The following is a 17127-nucleotide window of genomic DNA, read 5'->3' on the forward strand; positions in this document are numbered from 1 at the left end:
AAAAATGCTGATAGATGGACCACACAAAGACCACTAAGCAAACAAAAAACAATATATACATGCCTAAGCAAACAAAAAAGCCATATATGCCTATTGCCTTATACGGTCATTTTTTGGAGCAAGACAAGTGTCTGGTATCAAATTTCCTGTTGCTCAAAATGGATATGTCAAAGGAGCCGATTAACACAAGAGCTAATTAGAGCCTTCCAAAATGTAAAAGGTGATTACAGCTATCAATTGATGGAGCAGTATCAAATTTCCTGTAGCTCAAAATTGATATATCAAAGAAGCCGATTAACGCAAGAGCTAATTAGAGCCTTCCAAACCTTAAAACGTGATTACGGCTATAAATTGACACAAAAGCTAATTTGAGCATTTCTAACTGAAAAATGTGACAACCCAACATCCCCTTGCATTTCAAAGCCATAAATAAATAAACTGGACCATACTGAACTGAATAAGATGTTCAAAGAAAGTGAACAAGTGTGCAATATTTTTTTAATTTAAATACTCATTTATTTGAAGAATTTAATTTAGAAATAGTGTCATAACATGAGTTTATCAATTGCAATAACTTGAAACTTTCTTCAACACTGCAGTTTCTTAGAGCAATACTTGCCCATTGCATCTTCATTAGAATTGAACTTTCTGCCTCCTTTATTATTCCCCTGTAGTCATCAGTTTGTGAGACTTGACCACTGGAAGAATATCTTGCTTCATTGTGATTTGGTGCAAGACTCTCTTGTGCCAACCGTGGTTCTCTAGCCTGGGTACCTACAAAAATAAACTGATAACAAGGCATTTGTGTCAGGGAACCATATATACATGTCTGTAGAGGTACCGAAACAGCATAGGCCACAGTATGTGACTAAGCAAAACGTTTTGTAATAGGCAGACTGCTAAAGGTGAAACAGGTTAGCAATAACATGGGAGACAGAGAATAGCAACTCAGTTGCAAAAAAATTGACATCTTGTTTATACTGATATGACTGCCTGTTGCTTGAGTGATGTGTCTCAACATTTTATCTTTTGACTTGATAGACCCTGGGCCTAGGTTCTTTGGAACAATCTGCAAATATCAGAAGGGCAATTTGAAACAAACTTTACGATTGTTTATTGCTTTGCCAGGCTAAGTTTAATTAGACAAATAAAATGCTAGAAAACTCACAAAAGAGCCTTACAATTAAATCATATATTTAGAAAACAAAATATTTTATAACTACCTTGCCGATGTATGAAATAGAAAATAATGTTAATTAAATATAAATGAATGCCTTTTAGATGAAGACATCTCTTCAAAAATCTAACAATTTATCACACTCATTGCTATATCATATCAATTTATCACTAACCAAGCTAGAAAGAAGTTCCAAAAAACATTAGAATTTGCATTTACCTTGATAATGTGATTGTCCCATGTGCTGTTGATCACAGTTGACTAAGCCATCAATATCATTGCATGCCACACAATAATCATTTTTCTGCCTATCTCTCATCAAGATTGTCTGTAAAAGGATCCATACAATGCCAAAAGCTTATAATGAAGTTTATTTTGTTTTAGATCAATTTATTGATGTGAAAAGAATAAAATAATTTCTCTAAGGATGATAACAATAAATAAGTGAAATCAGGATACCAAACTTTTACCTGGTATAGAAAACCTTGATCGTAACTCATTTTGATAAAGCAAACATGAAGAAATTGCGGTTGGAAAAGTGATCTTTCATTCCTTCCTTTTCATGCTTTTGTTACATAAGTTATGCTGATTATTATAAATGCTGGGGTGAGTGTATCTACACGCATGCTCCCTAACACAACAGTACAGCTTCCAATAAAAGTCTTTGTTTAATAAAACAGTCTAATATATTTGTTCACTTATGGCATAAACTTCTACTAATAACACTTTCAAGGGCTTACTAAAAACCTAGTTCTTTGAGACACAGAGGAGATTTACAAAACCTACATATGACAGACAATAAGCGTCACAGTAGAAATGGGAATGCACTAACCCAAATTCAGCAAATGGTTGGTTGAATAAAAGCATTGTTATAAACGATTGCTTGTTACCAAATAATCAAACTGCATTTTACTAATAAAATATGTCCATACCCCACATCTGTTGCAGTTTGTACCAAGCATTTTGTATCCTTTTAGCAAATAGTCTCCCATGATTTTGCTTATTTTGTTAGACCTTTCCCTTCTTAACTCTAGGGCATGCTTTTCTTCGTCTGAGAGATCCATGTTCATCTATTAAAAAGGATCAGGTCAGATTTCGGAAAATATAGGCTTTGATCACTTTGTAAATCTGTAATAGAGCCTTCAAAATAACAGACAAACAGTGATAATATTCAGAAATGAATTGTAGTTTTACACTTGTTCTCAAAGTTTTCTTAAACACCTACCTCATGAAGATTGTACTAGAGGTTTGTTCAAAGCAAAAGTGAAAAAGGGAAAACAAGTGAAAACAAAACAAAAAAAATGTTATATGTGTTACAAAAGATGCAGCATGTGGAAAATTATAATTTTTGAATTCAAGCTAAGCAACAATCATCAATCTCACAATTCTTTAAACAGGTGAATTTGCCAGAAAAGTTACATTCAAACCGTTTTTATATGAGCACAGAGAGCCATGAATGTCTCTGAATGTCTTTTGTTTGGCGCAAGTGATCAGTCTGACCCAATTAGCACTCACGCAAGCCCCACCGGCGAGCTTTGGATCAGGCTAAACAGTAGATTGCGAGGAAGGAATGTCTCATCAATTAAAACATTTCTAGTCATCTTTTTGGATTCAAGCAAGTGACATAGACAATACAAAGCCAGTATATCAAAATACAGGAAACAAAAGTTAGCAAAATTAAACACATCTCAATGAAAAAATGCATTTGAAAATCAATTCCACTGTTAATTTTTGGGAATACTACAGTATACTTTCAAGTAGGATGCCTCCTATGTAGTATAGTTTTTCCTGATCCAGTGAACTTGCTTATCCTTTCAAGCATTTGCATAAGTATGATGCCTGCTAAGTAGTACACTTTTGCTCGGTTTCCAATCTGTGACAAGCCTATCAACAAAATCACTTTTATTTCTCTTTTTTAGCAAATATAATTTGTTTCTTTAGGCGTTTGAGGTAGAAAATTTTTTTCTTGCGCATAAAAAATACCTTGCAGTCTGGCATACATTCTACTCCTACTCTGATGTTTTGAAAATACAACGTATTTTTTCATATCCAATTCTCTATTTTCTAGCAGTTGAATAACTTCCATATGCTGTATCCGATGATTTTATTTTTTTTTACTGTGAAGCATTTGTAGTGGAATCTGAGACATACGAAACAACACGAAAATAAGCCACAGACTAGTACTTATACTCCATTCTGATACCTACAGATATTTCTTTTTACTGGCCTATTGCCAATTGCCGAGTGTTATGTTATGACATACCAAAGTACGCTGAGGAAGAAGGGTCGGAGCCAAAAAACGTACAGAGACTTGAGTTCTTTAAACCAAAGACACTGAAATAGGATTAACAGTCGAAAGTGATATCATTCCTTACCTTTGAAATCAACAAAATCTTCACCAACTAACCAAACTAGTGAACTACTGGCCTAAGCTAGCCTCGAGACGATGCAGAGGCACAGATGCTACACAGTCTGATCGATGCTGCAAAATGGCTCCCACTATACAAGACAGTCAACGTGAGAGAAGGGAGTAAGTGTTTGCGTTTTGCTTATCAGAAGACAAAATTGATTTTATTTATTGCTGATTTATCTTGCTCGCTATTAATACAATTTACTCACGAAAGTTCAACAAGTTTTAACACACAATCGTCCCCTGAGATTAATAAGGATTTACTAGACTAAAAGTAAAGCATTTTAAAACTTCTAGAACAAGGTGAAGAAGCATTTATCCCGAGTTGGAAAATACTCCAAATATTTGAGCCCGTTGAGCCTGCCAACCAAGTAACAAATTTCATATTCATAACTCTGTAGATGCATTTTGCATAGGTCTAAACTGACTGAGGTTCTGTGCTTCGCACGTGCAATATTGGTAACGTTTCTCAGTAAAGAGCGCTCCAGTTTACAGGTGAGCCCCAGCAAAGGGTTTATCCATTAAGATTAAGTTCTGAAGTGCCTTCAAGTGCCACCAGCACATTGTTGTTGCGATGATAGAAGTTATTGAAAGCAAGATGCCTTCTCGGCAAACAAACATTTAACAATACATTTACAGCAAGTGAAAATGTAAAAGCCTGTACGCGAAAGACACCACCAATAATAACAATATAAAACCAAATTTATTGAGCAACGTTGGTAACGTTTCCCCCAGTATAGGGCGCCCCAGTATACAGTCAGGCCCCAGTAAAGGGATTGTCAATGAAGATGATGTTCTTAAGTGCTGTCAAAGCTGTTTAAGTGCTGTCAAAGCTTAAGTGCATTCTTTTAATCATTATTCACATTATTTTTCTGTATATTTATACCTCTAAATTTTGTATTACCACTTCTTAAAACAAGAAAAAAGAGGAACATAACTTTTTGGAATATAGCAAAGTTTTGTTAGTTTTTGCGGGTCAAATGTGGCTTTTTTGGGAATGCCTAGTTTATATGTCGCGACTTGAGAAAATAAATTGTTTCATATTTGACAGCATGGTGTAATGTTTCTCATTTTGATTAGACATTTCCTTAATTACATCATGGGGCAATGCATTATGGTACTTGTAGTTAAACCCGCAAACATTTGTTTATGTTTTGTACAGCAATCGGACAAAGTTCTGTTATTATCCAGCGCTCTTTGCTCGAATGATAAAGAAAATCATGGAAAATACAGCAGAATAAACAGAGCAGCACATTCCAAGGTTTTCTCAAAGCTCTTGCCTGAAAATCAGCGCTGCAGAAAGTCGTTCTGACATCAATTTGACAGCGAGCAATGATATGATTTGATAAGGCCTAGGCCAAACAAACTTAAAAGTGAAAAATATGGGAACAAGGGGATAATGCTTCTAGTATTATGTAGTTGTGATTACGGAAGGAGCAATGAGGTGCCAGTTTCTTTAAAGCCATTAACAAGGGTTATTCACTGTTGTTTTTGGTTTTGAAGTTTTAAACCAATTTATTTTAAACCAAGCAGCCAAGATTATACTACATCTGACTGTAAAGTTATACACAGCTTGATGACTAAGATCCCAACAAACCTGATAAAGGCTTTGATATTAAGAAAGATTTGCCAAATGTTGTTAGCTTAGATATAGCCCATTCTTTTTTGGGGGGAGGGGGCAAGAATTATATGTCAGCACAAGAAAAGCTCAAGACAAATTGCTGCAGTATAAACAAAGAAATTCATCATTCTTAGCAGGGTCCCAGATATTTTCCTACCAGATTCACTTCAGAAGTTTGGTAGACTTCAATCCGGGACAAAAATAGTTGAGACTTTTCAAGAAAACTGTATGTTTTCTCTTTCCTATGAAAAATAGCTTCCCTCTTCCCCAATTCAATGTTGAATGCATGATTTTGAAGCAAAAATGATAGAACTACAAACGCAACATTGCTTCAGGGGGAAAGGGGTGATTCGAATTAACAGGGGCAAGGCAAAGTAGAAAATTAAAAAAATTGCATTTTGTCTCAAAATTTTTGTCCGGGATTGACTTGCTCCAACCTTTCCTGTCCATTGCATATCTTTTGAGGCTAATATCGTCTTCTCGACAATTGAGAGTGAACTGCTTGCTTTCCCTATTTGGCCTAATCGCAAAACAAACCATAAAGGCTTTCTGAGACATCAGTTCCAGTGCAAGAGCTTTGAGAAAAACTAGAGATGTGCTGTTCTGTACATTCTGCCATATTTTTCATTATTTTTTTGACTATTTGAGCAAAAAGTGTCAAATTATAATAGAACTTTGTAGGATCGCCATACAAAACCTCAACAAATATTCGCAGGTTTAACTACAAGTACCAGAATGCATTGCGCCATGACGTAATTAGGGGAATGGTCTATTTTTTGCAGCGTTAATCACGCTATATGTTATTCCTTTCCTGCGAACACATTTCCTATTTCATTGCAAGTTTTAGCAGATAAAACAATAGTTTGTTAACATGTGATAAACACATAGACTTCTTTCTCTTTATTTACTAACACCCTGATATTTAGTGGTAAGTAGCACAAACATTGGGAAGCTAAACTACGAGGATTAAATCAGAACATTGATTTGAAAAACTGCACCAGCGGGAAAAAGGTTTTGCGCAGGCGCAGGCTGTAACCTGCATCTCTGGGAAAGGCCTAGCCAAAATGTCAGGCAATTTTCAGACCTCAACTTAAAACTTAGATAAAGAAATTATGGAAGCCTTTATTTACAGGGGTTTTTCATTATTTTAAGAACTACTGTTAGTTTCAAACATGGTATCATTTTGTAATTTGAAAGTCTGGCTACTAGAATTTGAAGAAATTGGAAAAGGTTTCCCTTTTCAATTTCACATCTCCTTGGAGAAACTTGCTCTCAAAGTCTGGTCTTCCCCCCATACTAAGGACTATAAAAGCAAAATAGAATCAATCCTGTGAAATGCTTCACACTTTCTGTTGATTAGCTTTTTCCACAAATCGAATGTGCCTTACCTTTTAGACAACTTAAACTCATATCCTTAGTACAGCTAGGTCTTTTCTTTCAGTAATGTTATTTTTGCTTTACTTTCAATCCATTTCTTGAAGTTAAATGTATTTTTTTCTTTGCAGGTCAGGGAGAATTGTGTGAGTATCAATGTTCTTGATAACTTAACTGATAGCAAATTATCCTTAATTTTTGACCAGTTGTATACAAAGTAAATGCTGTGTTAAAGCAGATTAAAAGATATTCAGCTTAAAAATTTTTTTTAAGTAGAATCTTAGAAATTGCTGTCTTCTGATGTTTTTTGTTGAGGAACAAAATATAACTTGTACTGTTTTACAAGTGCTCCTTTAATTTTTCTGTTGTGTACATGAGGGGTTTTTTGTGGCATGATTCTCTAAGAACATAACGAATGAGTGAATATCTATATTATGTTTCATCATTGTTAATTGAATCATGACCCATGTAAGTACATTTACTATATGCTAGAAACTCATGTTTACAGTTTTCCTTCGACAGGAAAAGTGACTTTGTGTGCCGAGTAAAATACAATAACTCTTTGCCAGATATTCCATTTGATGCAAAATTCATCACATACCCTTTTGAGGGTAACAGGTAAAATGTTCAGTTTTTCAGTAACCAGTGTTATTTTTCTCTAACTATATTATTCTTTATTTTGCATCCATTTTTTACCTTGCCACAATGAAAATCAATTTAATTTTCATTCAGGTTCATCCATTACAAGCCTACTTCTCTTGAGAGGAGCTACAAACATGACCTGCTAACTGAGCCTGACTTAGGTGTAACAATAGATTTGATAGATCCTGATACCTACAGTATATCTAACAATGGTAAGGTCTTCAAATTTTAAGTAGTTTTATTTGGTCAGCTGTTGTTTTGAAAAGAAAAAAATTAACTACAGAGTGCTTTAATTTTCTGCTTGTATCAAAAGATGAAAATCATTTTCTTTTAAAACATGTTGCTGTTTCACAAGCCTCTCTTGACTGCTGGAGTCTTGTTTGCTGTTTGCCTTTTTCTATGTTTGTGTTTCCCTTTAGTTGATGTTATCAATATATGTAGATGGCCTCTGTTCTGTGTCTCTTTTGCTTTTATTAATGTGAAAAATGTCAAACTTTTAAATAGTTTTGATAAAGAAGCTGCAAATAAGTTCAGAAAAAACTCTAGCATCTAGCAGGTCAATATATAAGAGTAGAATATTGCAATGGAGTGTCCTCTTAAAATTGTGAACACCTTTTACCAAAGTTGAGTATATAATGGAGAATAAAGTGCAAAACCCTTCCACGTTATTTTCTTTCATTTCAATGATGTTATTTTGATTAACAGATGATTTTAAGTTTTGAAGCGTTAAATGGGCTAATAAGGTGTAAAAAGTTTTAAACCTTCAAAAGTTCCCTTCAAAGGCATACAGTTTTGCCTGAAATATCTATGATTATCTGATCTGAAGGAAAGCACTGAGTACCATTACCTCTTTGTCACTAACTTTTTGATTTATCACGCTATGGCAAAATTACACTCATAACAATTTCTTGTAAGGATGTATTTCTACAGTGTACTTCAGTTTGTGTATTCGGTTTTCTGCATCACGATGTTTCAATTTTACAAATTATGTTTTCTTTTGTCATAAGAACTGCATCCAGCAGATGAAAAATTACTGGAAGAGGAGTTCACTATGCAAGCAGACCATAAAAGGTATTTCAGTATAGCAAGATAGATTTGCTGTTTTAGGTATTGTCTTATTTATCTAATTAGAAATTAATGATATCCAAATCTGCTGTGTGTGTTAAATCATTCACTTCTACAAAAACAATTACAAATCCTGAGAGCTGAACTTTCAGCAACTTTGGAAAACTTTAAATATAATTTACTGATGTACATTAATTACTGATTATAATGAGATATTTATTCAAAAGCTCTTTCTATAAAACGTTTAAATGATATCAAATTAACTAAAAGTAAACACACTGCAAATTTCTCCACTTTTGTCTTCATCTGTTAAACCTTGACAGAATCAAAGGTGCCTAGTTATCAACCTAAGGTACAATAAACAATAAGAAAAATAGATCAGTTAGAGGAGCAGAGTGATAGGTGTACAGAGTACAGTGTGTCTTTCCTGCTCTACCCTTTCTGTTTATACATTTTCAAGTTGCCAGCACTGTATTGAATTGATTTTTCTTCTTTGAATAGACAAAGGCAACATACCAAGAGTGTCACGTGGCTGAGAAAAACACAGTATATATCAACAGAATTCAACAGATTTCAAACATGCAATGATATGGTTGAAACAAAGTAAGTTAAAAGTAGAATTTGTGCATCTTTCAAAACCCTCAACCTCACCACCTTCAGTTTAGATAGTTGTTTGATAACTAATGTTAATAAGGTAGGGCTGCGGTCTCTGGTTATACTTTGCTTCGTTTCCAGTCCTAATCATTTTTGTAAATGCTATAAGATATTCATTCTTCGATAATTTTCTTTGCCTAATTATTGTGGCTTATGGAATCTCATTAACGATTTTCTTTCCAGAGTCGGATTTAATGTCAAGAAGAAAATGAAAGGAATCGATTTATATAAGGTATAACACTAATTTCTCGCACATGCTTGATATTAATAAATTGATTTCTCGTAAACACAAACATCATATTTAATTTTGGAAATCATCTCACATCGTTATGTGGCATTCTTAAATATTTAAGCATCTGTTCAGGACTGATTTGCCTAACCAATGTGGTTCCTTTTGTCATAAACAGGATCGCGAAGCTCAGATTCAATCAATTGAAGGAAGTTTTGAGGCTGCAAAGAAACCTGTAATTACATTGTTTGTTTATTCACTTCCCGAATATGTTACCTGGTAAAACTATTTTTGATTTGTGTTTATGGTTCATGTTACCCAAGGAATTAACCAGATGCTGTCCTAAACGTAATGATGAGTGCTAGCAGATATGTTGGAAATATAGGTTTTTTGTTTGTAGAGAATTTGCCTATTTTGAAAAAAAAGCTTTTCTTTTTGAAACTACAATCTGATGTGACGACAATTATAAGACAGGAGTAAATTATATTTTCCCTTAATTAGCTCTGCAATGATGTTTTTCAAATTTTGTTTCAGATAACGGCACACCACGCTAATCCAAGATTGAAGCCAGTTGATATAATGCCTGTTTTTCCTGATTTCAGTGTAGGTTTCTTTTTCTCTCACATGTATTTTTATATCTTATAATTTTCAATGCAATGGGATTTTATTTCCTTTTTCCCGCTTACTGATGTATTTATTAATCACTAGTTTTTTCTTAGAATGTTATACCACGATTACAGTTTCTTTCTATAAAATTTCAAACTATTTACGTAAATGTCTTTCTTCACTGTGATTGACTTCTTCTTGTTCGTCTTTTGGTATAACGATTCCACTAAGCATGTGGAGAATTGGTTTTTAGCTTCTCAACTTGTCAACCAAGAGGTGTCATCAACTTTTCTTCGAAAAACATTTTATTCTAGTTGCACATCTGTGCTATTTTCAACCATTTTTGAATGAAAGTTGCGTTTATTGCAATTTGATGTAGTGACTCTGCAGTTATTGAAATGGCTGGGTTGACGTCCAAGTAAACCAATCAATTATTTTGACCCATTTGCGTAAACTCAATACCTCTTCACTTGATAATATCTGGTCCTTCTTTAGTCTTTTAGTTTTTTGGTCGTTGCTTTTTAGTTTTGGCATATGCCTTGTGCCCATGTGATTTTCGATACGGAACCTACTCCAAGAGGCAAGGCTGATCCAGCATCAATCGATGAAATGTCTCATGCCATGATCAGGTAAAACATTTGAATTCAGTTCGTAATATCCCACACTTTAATATTTTGTTTTAGCCCTTTATTTTTTTTAAGGAGTAAGGAGAAACAGAAACACTCAATAGTAAGTAATTTATGAACCAGTTTATTAGAGTAACGTATGAAGTTCGTACAAGGCGATCGATACAGATAAAAAGTTTTAAAGTTAAAACTCTTGAAAAGCAACAAAACATAACTGGAAATCGAATTGATTTACATTAAGGAGTTAACAAAATAACTGTTATAAATTATTCACTTTCGGCACCATCAAATCTAATTAACAGCTATCATTTTTATCAATGTAAGCTTAGAAGATAAGATGGCAGCAATTACGTTTTCAACATTAACTAAACTTTAGTCTAAATTACAAGTCCGAACTACCTTTTTATTATATCCAATTACTCTAAAGACAATTCATACATGAAAAGTCGAAATTGTGTCTCATTTTCTTCTCAACATTTTCATTTCGTATAATAATGCTTATTGAACAACAAATTATGATCTTGCTATCATCCTTACGTTCTATTTTATAAAATGACCACGATTTGCGCTCATTTGCAAGTTTTAACCTTTATGAAGATCACTATTGCCAAAATGTAAATTTTACATAAAATTTTTTTCATGAGCTAACACAAGTATATTGTCAAGACTTCATGACTGCCAGAGTTTTTTATCAAGATTTAGTCATGATGTTTCTTTCTTGCGCACAGGGGTATGGAAGACGAAAGTGGTGATCAGTTTGTTGCATATTTTCTGCCAAGTGATGACACACTACGTAAAAGGAAGAGAGAAGAAGCCGATCCTAGTGAAATTGCAAGCGAAGATGAGTTAGTATTCGTTCTGTATCTAATTTCTTGCAGAAAGACCTTACGATACTAGGGACCATTTTAAGTAACCTTCGCATCTCTTCTTATTCGTTTTTATTTCTTTTATTTCGGTCAATTTTTCACAAAGCTACCAGTTTTTAGTAATTTGTATTCAAATGAAAGTGATGCAAAATTGTTAATGCTCACACTGCGTAGGGTGCTTTATTATTACTCATTTTTCAAAGTGCTGCTTCTTTCAGTCTTATCTCTTGTCTCGGCAAAGGGCGACGAAGAAGCAACAATCCGCTTAAAACAATTAATTTAGCATTATCCCACGCTTCAAAATGACTCAATTGAAAATGACAGTATGCCTTCTAGAGTGTACCCCGGTCGTAGTTAAGGCACATTTTGCTGTTTATGCTGCGGATCCGTTCCAAAGAGACACTGCTCCAAGTCCTTTTCTGCACGCAAATCCTCAGCAACTTGTTTCCTGTCCTAAATATCTTTATATTCTATCAAAGGAGAGTAATTGCAACGTAAAAAGAGAACTGAAGCAGTCATTTTGCGAGTAATATTTACATTAAGTTTCTTGAAATGTTGTGATATTACTGTTTTTATTAGAGTATTTCTATAGCAATTTTTTTCTAAACTGAAACTACATTGACTAGAATTCTATGATTTTTGTGGTCACCTGTTGTTCATGGGGATTGAGATCCATAATCTGGTTCTTGCATCGCTGAAAGCCTTATCGCCCTAACTCTTAAAATAAGAGCAAAGTACATTCAAAATTTGACTATAATTGGATTTCAATGACCTACCAAAATTGCAAACAGTTCCTTCAAATGCTCAAGGTTGTTATCCTGAAGGATCTTCAATATTGTGGGAAGATCTTAATTAGAATCATATATGGTTTTTTAAGTGTCATACAACGGCGCGCTACCATAATCCATTTTTTGTAACAAGTGCGTGAGTGAGCGTAGCTGACGTATCACTATCGATAAACTTAACGACTGACCAAAGATTGCGAAGCTGCCTAAAATATGTCTTTGCAATATTGTTTGTTCACAATTTTGTGCTAAATATTGAACTGTTCATCGGCAAATGCTGTGTAACGAAAATAAATCAGCATCTTCTTTTATTATGGAAACAATTTTTTTTTAGGAGTGATTATAAGCTTGCCAGGGAATACAACTGGAGTGTCAAGAATAAAGCTAGTTCCGGGTATGAGGTGGGGTCATTAACAAAAAATCATATTTGTCCGTCTTTTGGTATATCACCCTGCATGTTTTAAAATGTTTTTTTCCTTACAGTTGTTTACATACCGTCAATTTCCTTATATAGTCCCCCCCCCGAATATAGCCCTCCTCAAATATGAGCCCCCAAAATGGTCTTTGAACCATTTTAAGCCCTTGGCTTTTATTCGGAATTTTACGATACGTTCATGTTCACCCCAACACGGTTTCATAAAAATGCTCTTTTCACAGGAAAACTACTTCTTTGCTTTGCGAGAAAACGAAGGTGCTTTTTACAATGAACTACAAACAAGGTATTCCCTGCACTTTGTTAAATTGTGTCTTCTTTTCGTGGCTTTCTTAAGCAACAGAGAATTTATTTCACATTTTAGAGCAAGCATTTACAGGAAGTCGACTGTTTTTAATCTGCTTTTGGGTTTAGTGGTTGTTCACATATTTTACTATCTGAAGAGGAGGGAGGGGAGGGAGAGATATCAAGGCCACAAACGCTCAAACATGAAACTTGGATTTCAATAAATTATAGCGAAAAAACATATAATGCAGTTTCAATTGAATATATGATGGTGGAAGTTCAAGCATAGAGAGAAATTAGCTGTTTCGTCCAATTTACTAATTAGGTAAGACAGAATGTATACGTTCGCGCTGTGCTGTCGATGTGCATAATTGATTAACACTGTGTCTTTTCTTAAACACCCTCGCAATATTAATAAGCCTTTTTGGCACTTTGACGATATTCCGTAAAGAGGCTCATGAGTCTCTAATACCTATGCGTTCTTCCCTTTATATATTCTTATTTTATGAGTTTTGCGGCGAAAGCCTGTTAATTCAAGTTTTCCTTCCAAGGCTGCTGAAGCCTTAGATTTTTCTTTTGTCAGTTGCTAAACATCCTTTGTCCAAAAGGAAGCAGTTATAGCCAGCAGAATCCCCCTCTCTTTTAATCCCCCCTAAGTACACCTGAAATTGGATGTCACACCCTCGTCTTAAAGATTTTTGACAATGGTTCTGCTGATGTGAAAATAACTTTTGTGACGTATTTATCACTAGGGCCTTACAGCGTGGCAGGTCCAAATTCACGTTACCATTTGTGACCACTTAAAGCTTCAATTGCCGGGAGCCCTTCTTACCAATCTGGCAACTATTCAAAAGATTCCATAACATTTCAAAATACCCAAACACAGTCAACCTTTTTATTTGTCTCGAAATTACCCCCAAATGTTATCTCTTTGAAATATACCTTGAAGCTGTGAGGAATTACGAAAGGTCTTCTTATATCACAACTCTGATTTAATCCTTGATCTTTGAAGTGGGAGTCAGAAGGTCGAGTTTCTATATACTTTCGACATGATGAAAAAGGCTTTTCCAACAAAATGTGGCTGATATAATTACATGTAAAAAACCCTTTGACTTCTAATATTTATAAAATAAGGGCTTTTGCTTTTCACGAATGACCTCTGGCCATGTTTAATCGATTAGGGTGAAGCTGAATAAGCGACGAGCTAAAGGCGGTGCAGGAGGAATCAGCTCGGCAGTTTCCAAATTGGTCGTGCGAAACAGAGAGCCGACAGAAGCTGAACTGAATTTACAGGTTTGCTTTATAATATCTTATTCAATCATTTATCGATCGTGAGTTTGTTGTGGGTTCTTTTGTTCCATAGTTCAAAACTTGTTACAACCTAATAATGGTAATTCTTAATTGAGAAATAAAACCGTTTCGTAGTAAAAGACAGCATTTTTCTGTTTTTTTCAACTTTAGTGACCCACAACGGCTACAATTTACAAAAAGCATGTATAATTTTTCAATGTCCTGTTTTACTCAAAACCTTGACATTAAAATGAGCATGCTTTCATATTTTGAAAAGTATGTACGAATCAGTCGAGGAAAAAAGAAAAATGCATTGTCTTAAACACGAATTGTTTTTTATTGAGTTTTCCAGAAAATAGCAAATTTAAACCTGTGTTGAATATTTTTATACACGCTTTTTAATTTAATTTGAAACTGACCTGTAAATGAAGGCTATTTTCAGATTACCGAACCTATCCTTGAATTAAATTTTCTGTCACTTTTTTTCTATGTAGAAATCAAGACTTTCACAGCTTGAAAACGCTGCGCTTGAGGAGGAGCTGGACGAAGACGAGGACGAACCCGCAAGTCCAGACAGTGATCAAGTAAATGCTGATGACGTCAACTTGGAAGAACAAGACGAGGCCGAGGATAGAAAAGCTGAAGACGCGGAATCGAACGAAGAGGGTAAAAAATCTGACAATGCAGTGGAAGTTGCTGAGGATCAAGATGACGAGGGAGACAATGATTTGGGAAATGAACTCTTCGGCTCTAGCTCAAGCGAAGATGAGGGTGATGAATAAATAGTGTTTGGCAGGAGACTATGTAGCTCTGCTATAAGCTTTCAAATTTTTTCTTTGACTGACGGGGCGAGCACCAATAGTCAAATTATCAAATAATGAGGGAAGAAATTTTCCTTATTTTTTATGCACACGACAATTTAAATAAGCAACCTTTGCGTTCTTTAATTTCTCTAAAAATGACCACTCCTTTTGCGAAGGCACTACTGTATATTTCGAAAACGCCTTGTCCGCTGTACGGAAATGCTTGTCCTCTTCATGAACGTCAAAAGATCACAACTTTCAAAAGATGAAACTTGTTGTTATGGAGAAACTTAAAAAGTATGAAGTCAACTAGGTAGTTCTAAGGATGTAATAAAAATTTCTGTTTACCGTTGTATAGAACAAAACCAGTCTAAGTTGCTATTCCGAGCTTGATAAAATATTAGGCAACAGGTCCAAAAATGTAATTGACTGTAAATAAGACTCAACTTCACAGATTTTCTCAAGCTGCAACTGTTTTTACTCGTTGTTAACTAATTTGTTGTTTCGACCCTGTGTCAAGAACCAACTCTCTGGTTTCTCTAGTACAAAGCAAGTGGGTTGGCAGATAAAAGATAATTTTATTTAATTCCATCGCGGGGGCCCCTTAGTTATGATAAACAACACCCTAATCTCAGGAAAAACATTTTGGGCTTTTGGTGCATCAGCCCTTGTCTTGCCTGAGCAATGACGCAATTTTATGGTCGGTGTTTGATTCCAGGGAAAAAACTGCCTCAGTTTTTTACCCCGATAATCAGACTGATACACCTGTCACACAATCGAATGACTGTGTGAGAAGAAGTGAGACAGGAGAAGGCAGAAGGAAGTATATGACGGGATATAAGCAGGAGGAGAAGTGAGTACAAGGGGACAGGGATGGGAGGGGAAAACGCGTGCAAACAACGCGTGAGTCTTGCTGCAAAATATGACATGACCCTAGCTGCATCACTGTACTTAAAGAAATATGCCAGGAAAAGACCACCTAGAAAATACCACAAGGTGATTAGCAAATAGCTTAGGTAACATGATATCCACAGCCTACTAAGGATATACGTGTGGGACCACCCGATTCTAGAAAAGGGGAATCTGCGCACTTTCCCCGCGGGTATTAACTCGAATTAAACGATTAATTCCCATTTAATTCCATCGCGGGGGCCCCTTAGTTATGATAAACAACACCCTAATCTCAGGAAAAACATTTTGGGCTTTTGGTGCATCAGCCCTTGTCTTGCCTGAGCAATGACGCAATTTTATGGTCGGTGTTTGATTCCAGGGAAAAAACTGCCTCAGTTTTTTACCCCGCCACAAGAAACATGATAATGTTTACACCCATCAAACACTGACTTAGAAAACCTGTAACTGGGGGAGACTCTTGCCCTAACCTTAATAAGGGAGGAAGTTATTGGTGAAGAGAAGCGGGGAGAGAAAGCAAGAGAAAAGTTTTTTTTTTCTTTATGTTTGCCAACAACAGCAAACGCTTTTGTTTTTTTTTTTTTTTTTTTTTTATGTTTGTCCACGACAGCAAACGCTTTTCGTTGTATGTTTGCCCACGACAGCAAACGCTTTTTTTTTGTATGTTTGCCCACGACAGCAAACGCTTTTCGTTGTATATTTGCCAACAACAGCAAACGCTTTTTTTTATATATGTTTGCCCACGACAGCAAACGCTTTTCGTTGTATGTTTGCCAACAATAGCAAACGCTTTTTTTTTCATATGTTTGCCCACGACAGCAAACGCTTTTCGTTGTATGTTTGCCAACAACAGCAAACGCATTTTTTTTATATGTTTGCCCACGACAGCAAACGCTTTTCGTTGTATGTTTGCCAACAACAGCAAACGCTTTTTTTTTCATATGTTTGCCCACGACAGCAAATGCTTTTAGTTGTTTGTTTGCCAACAACAGCAAACGCTTTTCTTTGCATGTTTGCCAACAACAGCAAACCCTTTTCTTCTGCATGTTTGTCAACAATAGCAAACGCTTTTTTTTTGCGTGTTTGCCAACAACAACAAACCCTTTTCTCCTGCATGTTTGCCAATAACAGCAAACCCTTTTCTCCTGCATGTTTGCAAACAACAGCAAACGCTTTTTATTTTTCATGTTTGCCAACAGCAGCAAACGCTTTTTATTTTTCATGCTTGCCAACGACAGCAAACGTTTTGTTTTTTATTTTTTTTTTTTATTTTGCATCTATGCCAACAACTGCAAACGCTTAATATTTTTTTTTTTTTTGAACTTATAAATTTGCATTCTGCCAACAACGGC

At 35.2% G+C, this 17127-nt stretch overlaps 2 protein-coding genes across 2 annotated transcripts; one reads left to right on the forward strand and one right to left on the reverse strand.

Annotated features, from left to right (window-relative positions):
• Nucleotides 1–483: 483 nt before the first annotated feature.
• Nucleotides 484–3694, reverse strand: LOC148959195 (protein ZNRD2-like). Its single transcript, XM_089110907.1, has 4 exons — nucleotides 3553–3694; nucleotides 2110–2247; nucleotides 1397–1505; nucleotides 484–774 (listed from the first exon to the last, which is right to left on the reverse strand). The coding sequence occupies exons 2-4, from the start codon at nucleotides 2245–2247 to the stop codon at nucleotides 512–514; spliced, it is 510 nt and encodes a 169-aa protein (XP_088967033.1). The 5' UTR covers nucleotides 3553–3694; the 3' UTR covers nucleotides 484–511.
• Nucleotides 3574–15041, forward strand: LOC148959196 (RNA polymerase II-associated factor 1 homolog). Its single transcript, XM_089110899.1, has 15 exons — nucleotides 3574–3707; nucleotides 6714–6728; nucleotides 7105–7200; nucleotides 7315–7436; nucleotides 8232–8295; nucleotides 8791–8892; nucleotides 9127–9175; nucleotides 9351–9407; nucleotides 9707–9775; nucleotides 10304–10407; nucleotides 11133–11249; nucleotides 12390–12456; nucleotides 12713–12774; nucleotides 13955–14066; nucleotides 14558–15041. The coding sequence occupies exons 1-15, from the start codon at nucleotides 3667–3669 to the stop codon at nucleotides 14843–14845; spliced, it is 1365 nt and encodes a 454-aa protein (XP_088967025.1). The 5' UTR covers nucleotides 3574–3666; the 3' UTR covers nucleotides 14846–15041.
• Nucleotides 15042–17127: the final 2086 nt, after the last annotated feature.

The sequence above is a fragment of the Rhopilema esculentum genome, chromosome 10 (genome assembly GCF_057945365.1).
Source record: "Rhopilema esculentum isolate cy_ngs chromosome 10, ASM5794536v1, whole genome shotgun sequence".
Classification (NCBI taxonomy): domain Eukaryota; kingdom Metazoa; phylum Cnidaria; class Scyphozoa; order Rhizostomeae; family Rhizostomatidae; genus Rhopilema; species Rhopilema esculentum.